We start from the raw sequence: 20290 nt of genomic DNA, 5'->3' as shown, positions 1-20290 counted from the left end.
ACAACTCCCCCCAAACTACAGTGCTGAGAGATACGGTTATAGTTCCTTATTTAAAAAATGCAAAGATTACATGTAGGCCTATAGATTTTTTTTATTTGGAAAAAAATTGAAATGCAGATTTAAACCCAAGGTCAATGTCCAGAGAGAAAGCAACCTGTTGGTCCAGAGAACCTGTTAGCGCATTTCATCTAGGGTTGGTTTTGCTCTGGCCCACTTGACCACCAGGCAGTGTACCGAACTATGTCAACAGTGGAGGGGTTGGGGAGAGGGATTGCCCACCACCACTTGACAGCCAAGTGGGTCACTGAGCCAAGGCGGTGTACTGAACGAAAACAGATCATGTTCCTATAGATATTTATATGTAAGTTTAATCATCATCAGACTCACAGCTGAGCAGTGATGTCATTGCCTGGGCACAGAGCGGCAGACTGCCATTCGGCTGCTCTCCAGCCTGGTTAATCAAAGTGTATCGTTTTCCTTTTATTATTTTGATGTTATTCCATAATAAAGCATGTGTGCACACAAACCCACACAAACATGCATGTACTTGTACAGTAGAGTATGAATGATCACTATCGCTTGAATCCTGCCTAGTCAGCTTCTCCCTAAATGAAGCGATGTCACTGACTGGAATGCTGCAGTCCTGTCCTGTCAGCAGATCCATGGTTGACTCTCTGACGTGAAGGTGACAATCTACCAGCCTGCTACAATCCTCCACAGAAACCCATGAGCCTGGTGGTGCACCTTCTCTGATACTGATCTAAATAAGCAACATTTGCAGCATATTAGCATTGCCAACCTGGACAACACTTCCTTTGACACTGCCTACTTAGTGGTTTGATCTCATATGTACAGCAACATCTGAGCTGAGGAGGAATGGGCCACAAGAAATCTGCAAGCCGTGTAGATGTACGTTGTTATTTGCCTCACAGAGAAACAGATCAGATATTCAAAAATAACTGTCATTACTATTTAGAGCATCTGGCCCTGCTCTTGCAGCTGATGTCACAGACCTTGGGGATCAGTAAGTTCAAAAGAATGCTTTTAAATGTATCAAGATAAATGTAGGAGTAAAATACTGTGAACCTAAATTAATTAATTTTAGATGTAATGCCTGAAAATGTGAAAAAATGCTAGAGTCTGACACAGGGGAGTCAGAGAAGAAAGACAAAGATAACCTTATCTAGCTATGTTGGGAAGGGGTTGGGGGAGAGAATCTGGGAACAAGCGTGACAGTAACAGGGAGCAGTAAGAGAGGACAGAGGTGGGAAGGACACAAGGAAGAGAAGAGAGGCTGGGAGAGACGGATGGCTGGGCAATCGTTCGTCCTGTGTCAGCCCACATGACAGCAGGAGATATTAATTAAAGCCACAATGATTACATTGTATAATTCTGTATCAAAAAGTGCTCAGGTGATATGGATATCATTCTAATATTTTTGTATTAGTAGTAGTTTTTGCTGGATCCCTCAATCAAAAATGTATATTGCTTACAAAATTTTGGAAATAGAAAAAAAATGTCTATTAATGCAATCCAATGCATAAACCAAGGGATGACTGGAAATGTTCAAGTGATTAAACGGAGCCATGTTTAAGTGTCAAGAGAAGTACTGAGACATGACATCAAATAATGATTCGCTTTTCAAGTTATTTCTTGCCTTGTGGAAAGGACTGGTGTTTACCATTTAATGCATAGTGAGCATAAAAGAGGTCAAGTGTAATCATATAAAACATGTTTTTTCATCATCATCGTCATCATCTGTGGCATTTCTGTGCCCATACTGCACTAATAGTGGAGGAGTGCTGTGATCTCTTAGTACAGTGAAGGGGGCTGGGGTTTAAGCATGTGCATTTGTTTTCTGACTTAACACTGATTTTGTAATTAATACATATATGTCTCTTCCCAGGGTAAATTAAAATTAACATACGTTTTCTGTTTACAATGTCCCCCTCTGCTGGAATAGTCTCAGTATTACAGCTCAGCACTGAAACAGACTGCACTGGACGTCTATGAAACGTTTTTAATACAAAGGCTGAAGCTAAGGGGTCACCAGTCTACATTTTGCTATTAATAAAATTGACTGAAACGCTGAGGGCAGTTAATATTGCTTATACTGCTTTTATTGAAAAAAATACTTTGACTACTAAAATGAAACCATTACATAACATGGTATATATACAAGTTACAGTTTTTAACCCTCAGTATATCAGATCTGCTTTAACAAGTGTTAGAGGAGCCACTAATTCCTGACACTGCTGTGAGTACATGGCAAACACTGCTTTGCATACAAGAAGTGGGATGGATGTACCCAGGTCTTCATAGTAACTGCATCCCCTGGGGGAAATGGGCACTGTGGAGTAATCTGATAGGCACTCATTACATTGTATTTTGTCTACCATTGAATGAGTGATATACTGATGTACCTTTTAAAATAAACGGTAGCCTCAGAGGAATTGTGTGTTTGCAACAGAGTCAAGTGATTGACAGGTCTGGGAGGTCCCACACATGCTACCTCAGAGACTCACCAATGTGACATGTGTCCTCAGCCATGACTGCCCACTGAGGTCACAATCTCCACGCACAGGCACTGCAGTAGACTCACAGCCTTGAAAATAAACACGCAAAAGAGACACAAGTTTGTGCAAAGGAATGGCATAATATTGTCTGTTCTCAGCCCCCTGAATACAGGCAGTGAGGAAAGTGTCTGGGGGAGTCATGGGCCATTGCCTGAAATAGCAAGTGCCTCCAGATGCTGGGCCTATCCACGCTCTGTTACAGCACCTGGAACAACTCTGTGGGAGGCTCTGCCTTCCTCTTCCAGATGGCCTGCTCTGGTCCACATTTGTGAAACTGTGATGCTGGTTGTGGATCCTTAAAGGCCAGGCAGAGGTGGGCTGGACTGCCCCTCAGGAGCTCAAACCTGTCAGACAGGGAAAGAGCAGCATCTGAAGTATGAGGGTTCACAAAACCGTGGGGCTCTGCATACACAATGAAGTCAGCACAGAAAGGAAATAAACATGATCAGAAAGTACAGAAATCTACATCCAGATCACTGTTCTCCAGATAAAAGAATTTGGGAAACAGGACCCAGGAAATTAAACCCATTCAGAGCCGCAAGACTGCAGTTCCTGTAATTCAACATCCACTTGTGAACTAGCACATGAAACTGGAATGAAAATTGGAAAGCTCTGTGGCCCTTCAGCACCAGATACAAGTATCTGTGGTCTGGAATAACATGACAAAGATATATATTTTTTTTATCCCATTTTAATTTCATGCTGTTTAATTTTAATCTATCCCCCAAAAAAGTATCTATAACACACTATTATATTTCAACATCCCACAGTCTGAGGAAAAAAACGAACAAAATAAATAAAAAAATAACTTGGACCTGTTGTAGGAAAAAATAAATGTATATTACTAAACGCATTACGCAAACATTTAAGTCTAACAAACAGTTTAACTGGAAGACACAGCTTCAGCATCTCACAATTGTAGCTTGTCAGGGGGAAGTGGAAGCAGAGCCTGGGGGCTGAGCAGTTCAAAGGAGTTCTTGACAGAAACACACTGAAGACTCTGTTATTGTTAGTGATGTCTGGAGTTCTGTTATTCTGCTACCACACCTCCTCCTGTTTAGATGTTGTAAAGGTCAGACAAATTCATTGAGGCAGTGAGAGTCAGGCCTAGAACATACCACGAGGATGGAAAGTGTGGGTCAGTGGAAAGTAATAAGACACCATGAAACTGGAAATCGCTTCTGACAATCAAGAATTTCCAGCTTATTTGTTTATTATTTAATTGTGTATGTATGTATTCATAAAGTAATGGCCACCCCAAATAACAGGAACCAGCTTCTTAAATTAGAGTCGACAGATGTTTACAAAATAAAGGGTTTATGTATTATGTGAACAAGGTGCAATTCACATGGAACATTCCCGACAGCGGAACTTGGGCAGGTGGAATTCTGCTCCCCCAGAATTCCAAGTGTGACCGATTATGTCACTCTCTGTTGAACAACCCTCATTTTTAACTTTTGATCATTCCTGATAATGTTTCTGTGATTCAAGTGTAGTAATTATAAAACATGATTTGATTGTATTACACTAAATTCTAGGCAGCAGTTTAATAATAGAATATTGCACAAGACTAATAACGAAGAAAATGTGTCAGTCTGCAATGGATCCCGCTCTAATGGGACGAAGCACATGACAAAATCTTTTCATATGCATCTCTGACAAAAGCTTAGAAACCCCCAAACCATACGGGCACTTAAAAAGAACAAAAACAGACGCGTTTCCTTTAAGAGCAGGCCTAGCGCATGTCCGGGCGGAGCAGAAGACGGCGCTGAGTGTTGCTTGTGTGAGGGCTGCTTCGGCTTCACGTGTTTCGGCGGGCGGGCTGAGCCGGGCTGCACACGGGGGGAACTGCGAGCACACAAGCCCGGCTCTCGCCAGGAAACGTGCCTGCAGACATGCTTTCAATCCTGTTTGGGAGACGGTTTAGTTAGTTGGCTAAAGTGATCGGGGTGACTGGGAGATACTTGGCAGACTTGTCTCCCCACTGTCATCCCACCAGTGAGCTCAAACCCACTTCCACCCTTTATTTTATTTTTTAATCTCATTTCATTATTATTTTAGGGGATGATTATGAGTTGCAGTGTTGCACTGTACCAGAACCCCACTTCCTGTTTCGGGGAGCTCACTGCATGTTCCTGAGCAGGAGGGAGAATAAAAGCAACGAGCGGGAGGCGGAGTGAGAGGGGGCTGGTAGAATAATTTAAATATTTATTTAATACACCACATGCTGAAGCAACCCCCCACCCCATCCCATCTCCACAAAAACAGAAAGCACCGAGAAAACAGAGGGGGGTGGAGTAGTAGCATTGGTTTCTAAACATGTTTTATCAGCTAAAAAGCTGATCGGAGCGCTTAAGGAGTTGAATCGAAATATTAAAAAAGTGCTGTACAATGCCAGGCCCACTGCTGCTGAGTGTCATGCTCTTCCTCTTTCGGTTTGAATATGCAAAACAAAAAAGGGAGTGAGTAAGCAAGAGAGAGAGAAGCCCGCCTCGCCTGCCTCATTGCATATTTAAATTACCGAACGTGGGGCGTGGCCTCCGTGCCCGGGCTCGGCCAATGGCGTGGCGCTCGGCGGCGGAGGGCGTGGCGCTCGGCTCTGAAGAGAAGTTCTCTATCGGCGAGAGCCCCAGCAGAGCCCAGTTAAAGACAGAGAGACACAGGCGGCGGCAGCAGGGGAGGCGACTGCGGCCCTCTCTGGGGGGGTCAGATTATAACAAAAATATATACACACATATATATATACACGCCCAGGCCGCGACTAGAGCTCCTATGATAGTTTTAGGCATTTTTTTGTGAACATATCTCTCTCTCTATTTAAAACAAAAAAAATGCCTATTTTACTCTTCCTCATAGACACGTCCGCTTCTATGAACCAGCGGACCTATTTGGGTACGACGTATCTGGACATTGCTAAAGGCGCGGTTGAGATCTTTATGAAGGTAAAGAATACGTTTTTAGCCCGACTTTGTTTTTCTTTACATCTATCATTTTTGCCTATGTTGGAGTTCAGAGTCCCTTTAAAAAAAAAATCAGTCGAAATTAACGTGTATTGTTTCGTTTTCTTAACAGCTACGTGCCCGAGACCCGGCTAGTAGAGGCGACAGGTACATGCTAGTTACATTTGATGAGCCACCATACGGAGTTAAGGTAAATAAATCCTGTTAAATTGTATTTTGTTGTGGTTAAGGCGGAAATATTTTCTGACAGGGAGACTCTATGGCCCCTCTGGTTCGTAGATGCGGGGTTGGGGCGGCCCCCCGGCGGCGAGAAACGGCTAATTTCTGTTAAAATACCCGCAGAATCGGAGCAGCGCAGCCTGTGAACATGGCGGACATTTTGCTTTTGTATTGGGGGAGCTGGAGCGCTGAGATGGAGGCGGGGAGATTTATGATCCGCCGTGACGTCACGCGTGACGCAATGGGAAACACGCTGGGATCGGATTGGACGCGCCGCCTGCACCTCGTCCCTTCCCGCCTCTCGCATCCGCTCTGTGGCTCCTCGCAGGCAGAGCAACGCAAACTTTAACTTAGCTTTTTATTTATTTATTTATTTATTTATTTATTTTTTTACCCCCCAGTTTTTTTTTTTTTTTTTTTTTTTTTTTTTTGGTCCTCCAGTCTTTCTAATATGTACATATTTTGATTCTTCATGTCCAATTATTTATTTTTAAACGTTGTTGCATTTAAAAGAAAAGCAAACAAACAAAAACAACAAAACATATCCCACTTACTGTGCCCCAGTGAAAAAAAAGAAACTTCCCACCCCCCTTCTTCCTCCTCTTCCTTCTCCTGCCTGCCCTTTAAGACATTCACAGAGAAAGTGTGCCTACCTACAATAAATTCATGTCTAAATCCATGACCTTCATAGACAAGCCTTGGTCAAGAGTTGAGCAAGAGAGGCCACTAGACTGTAATATTAGCATTATGTACACTAGTATATATTTAGGAACTGATGTGACATGGAGTAACTGATAACCATGCAAGTTGTCAAGAAAGAGGTCCACAGTCATTGCTGTAGATCTGCAGGGGGACTGAGGGCAATTTTCTCCCACACTAGCTGGGGCACAGTTTAGATATGTGGGCTGACTGTAGTAGAACAATTGGGAGAAGAATGAATAAGAGTGTTTGGCTGCCTCCAGCTGGCTCTCAGACCATGAGGAACCTGCAGGGATGTGCCCAGAGCGAACTAATGTGCCAGCTATCACACTGCCCTCTCTCCCAAAGCTCCTTGTGCCACCCTGTGTCTATCACAGGTGTGTGGAGCTAGTAGATGAGTCAGATCTTGAGCCTTTGGACTTCTGTGTATTTGTGTGTGTTAATAGGCACAGCATACACGCAGACAAATACGAACATTGCTTTTAGGCACCAGAAGCATTTATTTTGCTATAAGAAGAGACGCTTCTTCCCCTCTTGTAAAGAAAACATTATTTAAATTACATGATGTAGAGGGGGAGATGCTGTAATTTAATCCAAATATATTTTTTCTGTATAATGTTTCCTAGTTATTTGACCTTGTGAGCCACAGTACCTAATATTCAGTTTAAAATGCATAAACCAAATTACGTCAAAAGGTTTTAATGACAGTCAGCCGCCCCTTGTGTTGGGACATGTTTTTCTTGGCTGAGCACAAAAGAGAGTAAACAGCACTGTGAGGCTGGAGTCTCCCTAGTACAGGAAGCTCTTACCTATTAGTCCTTGTCTAGCTTTGTAGGTTTGAAATAACTACCAGCTGAATAAAAGCCCAACAAAACAAATCAAATGTCATGGATATAGGCCGATGCGGCGAACCACACGTTGAAATATTTAGCGTTCCTGACAGGGATATCTTTTGCTTTGACATGCCTCTATGACAGTTTCTCAACACAAGCTGTGAAAGGCAGCCCCATTTCTCAGCACAGGCTGCTGTTCGGCTGTGATCTGCGATTTACCGTGAGGCTGAAAGGAGAAACTGCAGAGGTGGAGAGAAAAGCAAAATGATTTCCATTTTTATGATTCTTTGTTATGTCTGCGCCGTACTCTTTAGGACCAGTGTCTTAGTCTCAAAGGTGTGGATTCAACTGCTTGCTTTTTAAGATTGCTGTAGTTTCTCGTATATATTTTTATTTGTTTTGCGTTCTTAGGTGTGGATGTAAGTTTTTGCCTTCGGGGAGAGTGGGGGGGATTTACATATCTGACACAGGTTGCTGGTTGGGGCAGAGAAAGATATCAACTAGCCACCTTACCTTCATGGTGTCTAGTGATTTTAAGTTCAGGGGGAGAAGAAAAGGTGAGAAAATGTGCTTGAATATTAGGTAAAAAACAAAAACAAAATTGCAGTGCCTGAGTCTGGCTTGGTAGTTGCAATGCCTGTGGATTTCTTCCAGGCAGTTCATTAGCTCTGCCTCTGGCTCGCTGCCAGTTCTTTGCTCTGGGGACCTCTTGTCCATCCTGGCCTTGCCTTTGTATCGCGCTGTGAGCTGCACTCCCTGTGAAGACAGAGCTCTCAGCCACTCTGCTCTCCTCACTGCTCTGCTCTGAGGCCTCAGCTTCCAGGAGTTCCCCTGTCTGTGGGAAATATCTCCCAAAACTCGCCCCCCGTCTCTAGATCCGCGCAGTTGAAGATTTTCATATTGCCTGTGTGTCTCTGGTCATGTGACCTTAGTGATGTTTCCAGTTACTGGGTGTTCTGGGTTTCTACAGTGGAAAGCACATGCTGTAAAACAAATGTCTTTTTTTTTTCTGCTGAGTATTGCCTATGGCGTTTCCTGAATTAGAATTAAAAACAATAATAAGTTTGTGTATTTTGAAATTATCTTTACTTTAAATGAATAAATGTGGTTAGGGCTTGGTTGTGGTGCTTCTACATAGATTTGCCTCTTTTGAAACACTTCTGTTTGTTGGAGTTCGTCCTGTTCTGTAACAGGTGCACCTGTATTTCTGACTCCATCCCCCCTCCCTGCTCTCCACACCCACACACCCCAACCCCAGATTTGAACCAAAGTCAGAAATAGTCATCTCTTATCTCACTGAGTTTGGCTTTTACGAGATCAGAGACGGAAAATAAATACAGAGGTAAGCAAGGTGTTCTGTTTACTGTATAATTAACCAGGAAATCAAAGTTCTGGATGGAGGAGCCCTGCTGCCCAACCACGCACTTTCAGACTTAAACCTTGCCAGTCCCTGCGGTCTGGGAGGTGTTGGAAAGATCGAGTTGGTGGAGAATGTGTTCTGTCTGAATCTCAAGTGTACATTCCAGTCAATTATTCATGAGGTTTTCAACTGCTAATCAGTTAGCATTCCCCCGAGACGAACGTCTAACAATAGACCCTGAAAACCAAGCATCTTCTCCCACAGACACAGAGCTTTACCTACCGGGATTGTAGAGTCTGATTGGAAAACAGTGGAGTCCCCCCCATCCCTCAGTCTAGAGTGTGACCTGTGTAGGTGTGTATTGCAGAAGAAGATTAACCTCTTCCCTAAGCAAGCTCACAGCAGCAGAAATTATTTAAAAAAAGTCCAACACCCCCCCCCCCCCCCCAAAAGTCTTAAAGTTAGAATTTGCAGCATAGAACTTTCAATAGCTTTTACATCCTGGGTGGGCAGTAAGGAAAATAGCTATTGCCCCTTGGTGGAAAAACCTACATTCCAGTGCATAAGTTCAGTTTTTGTCACAAACCACCTTAAACTGTTTTACTGTCCTTGTAGTTTTCTCGGATGCTTTTAAGTAGGGCTCATAATACAAAATCCATACATTTGTTTCAGAGTTCCTGTGTACAGCACATTGAGGAGGTCCCTGTTTGAAAGGCCTTTAGAAATCCATATTGTATTGCATTGCCCAAGCCCGTAAAAGCTGGTTAGGTCTCGCTCCTGTGCCTGGGAGGTGGTGTGAATGTGGCTTTCACTCATGAGTGCAATCCTCGTAATCTGTCCCACGATCTTGTCGGTGAGCAGTTTGTTTACATTCTTCACAGGTAGTGTCAGCTGCAGTGGTAAAAGGATCCCTCCCCCGCCATCTACTGTGGCTCAGGGTGTAGGCAGCGTCACTCTCTGGGTCTGACAGCGCCTCTGCTTGTTGCTCCTCTCAGCACTGGGGAGCAGTATGTAAACAGCCTCGGATCTTCTTACAAGAAGGTTCTGCTTTGCCAAGACTGTGTTTCTGAAGGTGTGGCCTGTAACCGTCTCTTAATGCACACACTGTTTTGAAATGTTTGTGTACTCTTCTTAAGGTGTATAGTGGAGTTCTGGATTAAGAAAATTGATATTATTATAAGGGCCTGTTATAATTATATATAATTATTGCAGTTTGAGATATATACAGAGGAACCCCAAAATATTACAATAATGATTGCTTCATCTTTGTGGTCAAACGACATATGCTTCGTTATCAACCTGACTACACCCATTTGAAGACCGAAGTGTGTGATGATGTTTCAGAGGGAATAGATTGGAGGGTGAAGGAGTCGTGTCTCTAGGGGAATTTTCAGTTCATTTTCCGGTGTTCAAGGATAATTCCAGAGAACTCTGGGACACCTCTGATCCCTGCACTCTGGGGGCACCATCACTCTACTTGGATTAGTCTGCCTAAAATTGAAGCCGTAGGTGTTGATGAAATATCAGAGGTGTTTTTGACACCCATCCTTGTAGCTTGTCTGATTCAGAACAAAATGGACAGTTTCTGTGTTGTGTTATTGTGGATTTTTTATTTTAGTTTTATAATTTGATACTGCTTTCCAAAATGTAATTAGATTCTCAAAGGTATAGATCGTTTTGATTAGATTGTCTTTTTCTCCTCCTTTTCTGTTCACACACTACAAAATACTTTGCATTTATCATTATTTATTATTGTTTATAGATTTTTTTATTTTTCTTGTTCATCGTTTCTCCTTGTGGTTGTTTTGTTCGGAAGCAGGGTGGTTGTGCCAGTGCTGAGTGGCCTTGCCCCTCAAAACAGAGCCGCCTCCCAGCTCTCCTGCAGCATCCTGTCCCAGCTTCCAGGTGTGGCTTTTCTGGCCCCGTCTGCTGAGCTGCCAGTGGGAACACCTTCTGAAGAGATACAATTAGCTCTTCTCACCTGCTCCTTCCCCCTTTGTTAAAAAGCTGCCATTTTGTTTGGAACTCTGTGGTGTTTGTGTGTCCATGCATGACTGCTCTGCATGGGTGCTTTATCCAAAACAGATTTAAAGAACTTGCAAACAAATCACAGCAAGGTGACTTTGGTTCACTGCTACCCGAGGAAGGCCTGAGCCTGAAGGCCTGGTGAAGCTGTCAGGCCAGCTGGGTGTTTCCCGAGAGCAAAAAGAGAGCGGAACAGGGACCAGTATTCCCATGTTCGTGCACCTGGCATTGAGAAGCCCATCCCCACCTTTACTGAGGCCCCGGTCTTGTTAGTGCGAGTAAACGCACTGCAGACAGTCTGGAGAGTACCATACAGCGTCTAGAATTCTGAAAGGCACCGGAGGCCGTATAAAATTAATAGTGATAAGACTTACATTGGGGAGCGATAACTCCATAAATGCCAAACATCTTGTGCAGAACAAGACACAGAGTTAAAGTGAGAACAAAACGGTGGGAAAACTCGGTCTCCTGTGTGCTGTGACTGCTGTGCTGTAGGGGAAAGGCTGCTGCTGCTGCCAGTTGGCTCCTGTCAAAACCAGGAGGTGGTCAATAACAGTCATCCGTGCGCTGACAGGCCTTGCTTGTGCTTCTGTTTTTGTCGCTTTTGTGACTGCAGGATGCAATGTGGAATTTCAGTGCTGTGTTCTTTAAGTGTTGGCTTTGTGTTGAAATTGTTGCCTGTTTTGGTGTGTATGCTCATATACTGTAGGGATGGATGTTCACTGGCATGTGAGAAAGAGTTTCCAAAGCTGAAGTGGAGCCAAGCACTGTAACATCATATATCTCTTGACTTTTTTAACGCCCCTCCCAAAATCTGCACCCCATGCCTCCCTGGGCAGCGTTGCCACCCCAGCTCTCAGGACATAAAATGGCGAACTGTGGTGTCGCCATGCGCGACATGATCGGCGAATAAAATAAAATATACAATCACCGGGTGGCGAATATATTTTATTACAACCCCAATATCAATGACAATCTTGAAGAGCAACTGAAAATTTGTACTCTTCACGTTTCTATGGTTGCGGGCACTTTTCTGGAAGCAGACCTCTTTTGAGAGCTCCACTAGCGTGAGTTCATAATGACAGCTGTTAAAATAGTACGTTTCGCATTTTTCAAATAATTTGATTAAATTTTTTATGACATAGGGCCTATAGTAAAAATATAAATCTTATAGTCTACAAAGAGTTACACAGCAGTAAACATTTTAGAATATATATATATATATATACACAAGCCAAGGTTTTATTTTAAGAAAAGTATTGAGTATTTGACTACTATATTAAGTTTTATATTTTTTCATATTTAGCTTTATTGTTCATGGGCTCGCATTGAAAACCTGTTTAATTGTTATTGTTCATCTTATGTTTAATACACAGTATGTGAAGTATTTTTTTATATACTGTAACCATGTTTTTGTTTAGTACAACTATAACATAGACTATCGGAGTTCTCTCTACATGTGTGCATATGTTTGATATATGTTTGTATGATAGTTATATAGACGTTTATGTTAATGTAGTTTAATCTGTATGACCATGCATATTTCTAGTCACTTTTCATAGTGCTGTGGACAATGATTGACGTTCTGGAAATTGATACATTGTACACATAGTACATTCCATGATAACATTGATGTATTAGTTCTAGTTAAAATTTTCTAGTTGAAACATACTAAATAACTATTTGTTACAGTTTTTTCTGGCCTTTAGACCTTCAAACTAGTTATTTTTCCAAAAAGCACCTCACATTGTTAACTAAGGAGATTTCAAGGCATCCATGACATAATTAAATAGGTTTGGCTACTAAATAAATGTAATCAGGAGCTGGATGGCCCCTAGAAATTTGGTCTGGCTACTAAAAAATATATATTCAGGAGCTAGAAATTTTGGCCCGAATTATTCCCTGGCTCTAATCCCATTCCAGAGCCTTGTGCTTTCCCAGTGTCTTCTCTGCTGCGAGTCCCGTGCTGTTTCCCAGAGTCTTGCTTTGTTAACCGTTCGGCTCATAAGCTTGCAGGTCATTCTTAGATTAAGCTGAAGGCTTTGAAGCGGTAAAGTACTTGACCTCGCTATAGGAACCGAGCTTTCACTTTGAGATCTCAGTCGGGGGTCGCATGCTGCTTTGCAAGAACAGCGGTGGAGGTGATCGTTAATCCAGTTTGTCTTGATAGATATCATACCAGTACATATTTTTTTACTGTGTAATTGTTTAGTAGGCCTGTTTTTTTTTCGATCTTTATACAGTTTTTCGTTATGCATAAAGCAGTTCTGTTGTTCAAAGCCAGTTGCCTTGGAGAAAAACATGACAGTAATGGTAATCATGGTAATAACACTGTGAATCTGGCAGAGTGTAGTGTTCTGCGATGCTCTGTGTACTTCCTTGTCACAGCTATAAAGCTGGAAGGGCTTTCCACATGATATGAGGGAGAAAGGGAAATAAATGGCCTGTTAGCAGGTTGAGTCATTAAGGTAGATGGGATGAGAAAGTCCCAGCCTAAAAGTGGACTCCAAGCTGATTACGATGGGTATCTGTCTGGCAGGACTGAGCAAAAGGGATGGCTGTGAGCTTGTCTGCTGGTTGTGTTTCATACCGGTGTTGTCCTCAGGGAACTGAACACTAAATTACACTTGTTTTATTTTAAATAAACCCTGCTCTCAACAGCACTTCTCTGATTCTTCTTCTTCTCCAAAGTTCTTGCCATCATATTGTGCATATGTCTGCATGTGTGTTGTGCGTGGACCTGTGTACTTGCATGCATGTGTTGTGCATGAAAGTGTGTGTGCACGCACCTGAGGGAGATGGCTGTCTAAAAGCAGTGGAGCACTGGTTGACCAGTGCTTGAAGTGTCTACTTAGGAAAACCTCTGAAGGCTGGGTGAAGTCTTCATTGAGAAAAATAGTCCCTTGTGGTGTTTTTGTTTTAGAGTCCTGCGCGAATCAATAAGTCTTTCTCTGAATAAACTGACTGTTTCGACCCACAGGGGCAGCCCTGAATGCCACACACCTGATGCTTATCTGGCTCTGCTCAAAAGACCAAGGAGGTGTTTTAGTTTCCCCGTTTGCAGAGGTTACAGATGTTAGATGTCTGGAGTTGGTGGCTGGGGTAGGGGGGTGGGTGTAAAGTGGAGGAGCAGTTCATTCAGTTTGTTTACACTGCAGGCACAGCAAACAGGGAGCTTGCCTAAAGTCTTGTGGTGGGACACATCTCTACTGTATATATTTGGAATGAAAAAAATAACAGTATTTGTTATTTAACTCTCTGCATGCATGCAGGGGGGGATTTTCTCTGTGGGCGGGGTACTATTGCCTAATTGCGTTTGAAAGCTTTATTGGTCCTGTTGCTTTCTTGTGTTTTGAACTTCCATTCCAAAACTTTCATTCTGAATTTCCAGGGAAAAAACAAATAAAAAAAGTATTCTGTATGAGGTGACTGTGATCTACTGTTATTTTGGATACTGTGTGGACCATAAGTCACCAAGCAACGTTCTGGAATCTGTTAATTAAATGTTCTGATTTAATGGCTACATAATAATAACTTTAAAGAGAATGGCAGAAAACCAACTACCAGGTGTTTATACAACCACTTAATCCATGGCTTTTATTGTGATTTGATGCCACTTGCAAAAAGTGCTGACCAACAGCAATAACAGTGGCCAAAATCGCTTCACTCTTATACGAGTGCAATACAGCTTTATACAGGCTGGTCCTCCAGGTGTGCTCGATGTTTATCCAGGGGTAGGGACACCCTGGTCCTGGAGTGCAACAGACGTGCCTGTTTTTCATTTTCCCGCCAGTCCTTTAATAGATTAATTGATTCAGTGATTTATTTAATTGCTCTGAATTTCCAGCTTTCTCTGTTTTTTAGTGATTTAGATGATTGAGAGTCACCTACAAAACCTGTGGGACTCTGGCTTCACAACACCAGGGTTGCCTACCCCTGGTCTAGTCCATGCCAGGATTCCCTCTTGCACATTTCCTGGAGGAGCCCAGATAGTGGGACTGAGTGCCCTCTCATCCCATGCACCCTGCAGTCCCAGTGACCCATGTTTCTGTTTTGTGTCGGCAGGCTGGCTGGAAGGAGAACCACGCCACGTTCATGAATGAGCTGAAGAACCTGCATGCCTCAGGGCTGACCACACTGGGCCAGGCCCTGCGCTCCTCCTTCGACCTACTCAACCTCAACCGCCTCGTGTCTGGCATAGACAACTACGGACAGGTAGGCCCAGCTACCACTGCTGCCTTTTCCTTCCTGTTTCCCCTGGTGCTCAGCACTCGCGCTGCACTGCTCAGGGCTAGCAGAACTGCATTGTGGCAGTCCCCTGGTTCTGAGCGCAGGTGACTGTCACTGCAGCACAGTTTAGTTTTATCACTGGCAGAACAAAATAAATAACTGTTAAATGTATCTCTCTCTCTCCCCTCCTAGGGCCGTAACCCTTTCTTCCTGGAGCCATCAGTAATTATCACCATTACAGATGGGAGCAAGCTGACGCACAACTCTGGTGTGCAAGAGGAAGTGAGTTCAGTAGTGTTTACAGATAAGGCTACAAGAGACTGAGTGGAGTAGGGATGGGAGGGGAGCGGGGATGGGAGGCTGGCTGCTCCATCACTTCTTTATCAAATATTAGCGCAAAGCAGCGTAGACAAAATAGGGGATCAAGGGGGGCTATCAAGCAGGTAGCAGAATAGACAGTCACAGCGAAGAGTGCGTTAAAGCAGGGATGGACACAGGACTCCCATTGTGTAACAGTTTGATTTTGGGCTCTTGTGCAACTGGGTGCTAAATCTACAATGTGAGGGTGAGTCACCAAGTAGAACATAACTGAATACAGCTTTGTTAGCTTGTGTGTGAAGCTTAAAAATAAAAACAACAACAAGACAAATGTTCACTCGCCTGTCAATTTGGGTATGGACATCCCTGGCTGAGGTTGAATGTGAGCTTGAAAAGGAAGGAGAAAGCAACAAGGTTTAAGATGTCTCTGTTGCTAAACTCTCCCTCCCTCCCCCTCTGCAGCTCCATCTGCCTCTCAACTCCCCTCTGCCGGGCAGCGAGCTAACAAAGGAGCCGTTCCGGTGGGATCAGCGTCTATTCGCACTGGTGCTGCGGCTGCCGGGCGCCTCCTCCCCCGAGACTGAGCCCCTGGGCAGCGTCCCCACCGACGAGTCCGCCATCACCCAGATGTGCGAGGTCACTGGGGGTAGGTGCCCCTCTCCCCGAGCAAATGCTGATCTGACACAGTGTCCTGCCTTCTTGCACTCCTCTTCCTCTCTCTCTCTCTCTCTCTCTCTCTCTCTCTCTCTACTACTTCTACCTCCTAATTTTCCCTCTCTTTCTCCCCCCAGGCCGGTCCTACTGCGTCCGCACCCAGAGGATGTTGAATCAGTGTCTGGAGTCACTGGTGCAGAAGGTGCAGAGTGGAGTCGTGATCAACTTTGAAAAAGCCGGTCCAGACCCGCCTCTGGTAGGAGAAGGTATGCGCCTTTCAGTATAATTATAGTAGTGTAATGTAGTGTGTAGTTTACTGTAATGTGGCTTAGTGTAGTCCAGTGTAATGTAAGGTATCAAGATGATTACCAACTTCATATATATAAGCCAATAAAACTGACAATTTTTCCAATCTTTTTCTTGATGGGTGAAGGGGGCGAATACTTGACATCCTGCAGCTGTATGTTTGCAGCAGAAGCCATCCACACCCTGCTGTCTGCTCAGTCCTGTGTGCTGTGTTTTTCCTCTGCAGACGGTATTGTGGACCCAGCCCGGCCTGTGTCGTCCTTCAGCCCGCAGCCCTGGCACAGCTGCCACAAGCTCATCTACGTCCGGCCCAACCCCAAGACTGGTGTGCCTGTGGGTCACTGGCCCATCCCAGAGTCTTTTTGGCCCGATCAGAACTCGCCCACCTTGGTGAGCAGAGACTCCAAACAGATAACATCAGTACTTAATAACCCTGCACTTATTGACAGAGTGTTAACAGAGTCTGAATAACCTGCTAGTTTGCCGGCCCCGCTACTGATTAAGTTTGTTATTCAAACGGTACAAGACCCTTTGATAATTCAGTGTTAACAGCCTGGTTATAGTACATTTATAAACTGCCAATTGTACAAACTGTACCTCAAACTAAAGTGTTATTTATTTTTATTCTTTTATTGTTTTGTAAATGGTTAGAGTGATTTCTTGGAAGCATGCCAGATCATTTCTAAATCAGTGCCAGGAACACCAGCTGTGAAAGGTTACTTGAGCTGTTTTCCAGCTGTGTTGTTTGTGCCTCTGTCTCACTTTCCTCTATCTGTCTCACTCTCTCTATCGTAGTCTATCTGTCTCTCCCTCTATAGCTGTCTCTTTCCTTCTGACTGTTCCCTCTTTGCTGAATGATGGGCAGGCACAGCCCCTGGGTACCTGAGTGTACTCTAGTGGCTGCAGTGCCCCTAAAACACTGGGGATCATGCTGCAGGGCTGAAAGGCTGTAGGCAGGCTTTTTCACAGCAGCTGGAGGCAGCCTGCCTCTGCCATTGGCATTCTCACATATTTAATTTTATTTCTTCAAACCAGGAAAAAGGAGCTGATACTTCCTTTGTTTTTAAGTGTTGAGATATTGACTGCTGATGGAGAGAATCTTAAGCATGAGAGCTTTTAAAAATGATTTATTTATTTATTTATTTATGACTTCATTTACAAGCTGTTTTGAGCAGCTGCATGTTTTCTTGTGAACCTTGCAGGGCTGCCTTCATAAAGCGTGCAAATTGTGAGTGGTTCAAAACTCCTAATAAGAGCTGGGAAGTCTCCACTCATAATGACTTTCAGCTCACATAAGATACATTCAACCAGCTTATCTATATAATTATTTTCTTAGGTGCCTTCCCTGCCCCCAGTGAAATTGTAATGGGACAGCTTGTACATTTTTGATTTAACAAAGTATTGTAGGTTCTGTTATTAATACTGTAGATTCCCAGCTCCCCCATAAAAATGCACCATGGGAGAGTTTGTAAATTATTATTGACAGACAGATGGGCACACTTCATCTCATTTTGACTATTCATAACACAACATTCTATATTCTATACATGATCCCTGATAACGTAAGTATACATATATATGTATGTCTCTGTTTATTGGCCTACGATATTGATCAGAGCACAGAAAACACTGGCCAGATAATGGCACACTAGGAGCAGGTGTCAAGGAGGCAAAGTAAATTCTGTATTGTATAGACATTCAGACCACAAGCTGAGCTGTGCTGCTGCTGTGGATACTCACTCTGAGGATGGGGGGTGGGCGGGGCTTTGTGGTTTAATTTTGTGTTGACTGTAATCTTTGCCCAGTGTCTTTGGTTTTAAATGTAACCTGAGCAAACTATGGATTCTTTTTTATTTTTTTATTTTTTTTGGAAGCTTGTGGTTTTTCATGTTTTTTATTTTTTATTGGAAAACAGAGCAGTGCAAATTGAACACAATGTGGCCTTTGTAATCTTAGAGAATCCTTCACTGCCAGCTGTCTGAAAAAACACATGGCTTTTCTAAGTGTCCTGGTTACTGTACTGGGCTGTGTTTATGTTTTACTCCCCCCAGTGGGTCACCCAGAGTCATGGAATGGTTGGCTTTGACTTAAAGGCAGGAGTAGTGCCTTGTACACTTAAACAATACTTAGCGTATGTTGTATTAGCAGCTGTGTCATGCCCTGTACAGTGCCTGTGCCACGTGTCTTGCAAAAGTGTGTGCGGGTGAATAAGACCCCATTATACACACTCATGATTGTTAAAGTCACTGGCCACAAGGGGGAAGGGCAGAGCTGGGGTGCATGTCCTCTGGGGGTAAATTAACTGCTTTTTAAGAAGTGGAGGAACCGAGAATGAGAGAAATAGAGACAAAAAAAGAGAGAGAGAGATAACAAAATTCTTGCCCGTGTTCACACAGAGAGCACTGGGAGGTTGAAAAACAGGAATAAATAAACTGAATTCATGGGGCATAATTTTCTGCTTCTGTTTTCCCTTGTTAGCATGTGAACATGTATGCGTGCAAGGGCTTGTGCATCTTTATGCGTGTGTGTCGTTCTCTGTTCCGCCATGAGTCTGGCACTTAACATGTCTTGTCTTTGCCCACAGCCACCACGGACCGCCCACCCCGTGGTGCGCTTCTCCTGTGTGGACTGCGAGCCCATGGTGATCGACAAACTGCCCTTCGACAAGTATGAGCTGGAGCCCTCGCCTCTCACACAGTACATCCTGGAGCGGAAGTCCCCGCACATGTGCTGGCAGGTATGGGATTGCTCGCCTCAGAGACTTGGCATTGAGACAGTTAAAAGGGGAACCGCTCGTCAATGGAACCTCCTGGTGCTGTGGCCTCCAGAGGAGATTGGACATCCTGTAGTCCAGTCCGTAATTTCCTGTCACTAACTGTTACTGATGAGTCCTGTGGCTTGTTCTTTGTATATCTGTCTGTTTGGATGAGAGTGTGGATGATGTTATTGCTGTTTTTCTGCTATGTTGTTGTTATTATTTTATGATTGTGGTTCTTGTGAATAATGTCCAAGAAAATGTTCCTCAGCATACCCTTTTTGCAGTACAAAAACAACTATTACTACTAATAGTAATCAGTGTGATTGATTGATTGATTGATTGATTGATTGATAGTCATTAGAATAACACTAACAGGGGTCTCTCTTTGTTTGGCCCATTGGCAGGTGTTTGTGAGCAGTAGCGGGAAGCACAATGACCTTGGACAGCCATTTGGATACCTGAAAGCCAGCACCACTCTGACCTGTGTGAATCTCTTTGTGATGCCTTACAACTACCCAGTCTTGTTGCCATTATTAGGTGGGTGCAGGCCCAGGGATTCTACCTGGAGCGCAGGTCAAGTGTTCATTGGACATGCTTACTGCGTATAATTAGGATATTGTGCATGTTACTCAATACAAGCCTTTAAAAAAAAAAAAAAAAAAAAAAAAGAGCCCCTTCCCCATTCTTATGCCTCATTTTATTTATGTATTTATTTTTGTTAAAAGCAGTTGTAAGTATGAAGTAAGTATGAATAATATGTTGTCCGTTTCATCTGGTCTGTTTTTGTAACTTATTCATAATGTTAACTGTAGACTCAAGCTTTTTAAAAGTATGATTTTTATTTGCACTTCTCAGTATAATCAGTGTACTGAACTGAGTGTGTATGTGGGAAGCAACAGGTGTAAGATCAATGCCTGACTGTGTGACGCGATCTTGCTCTTTTCCAGATGACCTGTTTAAAGTGCACAAACTCAAACCAAACTTGAAATGGCGACAGTCTTTCGAGATCTACCTGAAGACAATGCCTCCCTACTTCCTCTTGGTAATGCAGTGCTGCAGTGCGCCTCCTGCTTTACCTTGTACTTGTCTGTAGATTAAACCCTATTCACACAAATAATATATCATAATCATCATCATCAGCCTGTATTGATCCCCTGCTGGATGAAGGTTTCCTCAAGATGTTTCGATCTCTTTCTGTCTCAATAAGTATTATCATAATTATATTTAATATATTTCACCAAATATTCCAATAGAAATACCATTTTAACACTTACACGTGTCTAAATTCAGTAGCACAACATATCAAATTCCACTCAAAGGATGAACTACTCTGCCGAAGATCTGTGATGGAT

At 43.3% G+C, this 20290-nt stretch overlaps 1 protein-coding gene across 1 annotated transcript in view; it reads left to right on the top strand.

Moving 5' to 3' along the window:
- Nucleotides 1–5224: 5224 nt before the first annotated feature.
- Nucleotides 5225–20290, top strand: part of ints6l (integrator complex subunit 6 like) — a 28786-nt gene continuing 13720 nt past the window's right edge. The window contains exons 1-10 of the mRNA XM_066715199.1: nt 5225–5518; nt 5649–5726; nt 14738–14887; nt 15095–15184; nt 15683–15866; nt 16012–16140; nt 16407–16570; nt 18765–18917; nt 19343–19475; nt 19886–19980. Coding sequence (XP_066571296.1) covers nt 5408–5518; nt 5649–5726; nt 14738–14887; nt 15095–15184; nt 15683–15866; nt 16012–16140; nt 16407–16570; nt 18765–18917; nt 19343–19475; nt 19886–19980 — 1287 coding nt within the window. The 5' untranslated portion in view covers nt 5225–5407. The remainder of the gene's footprint in view (nt 5519–5648; nt 5727–14737; nt 14888–15094; nt 15185–15682; nt 15867–16011; nt 16141–16406; nt 16571–18764; nt 18918–19342; nt 19476–19885; nt 19981–20290) is intronic.

Source organism: Amia ocellicauda, chromosome 10 (genome assembly GCF_036373705.1).
Source record: "Amia ocellicauda isolate fAmiCal2 chromosome 10, fAmiCal2.hap1, whole genome shotgun sequence".
In the NCBI taxonomy this organism is placed as follows: domain Eukaryota; kingdom Metazoa; phylum Chordata; class Actinopteri; order Amiiformes; family Amiidae; genus Amia; species Amia ocellicauda.
Note: the sequence above shows the minus strand (reverse complement) of the source record. Positions and strands in the feature narration are given on the sequence as shown.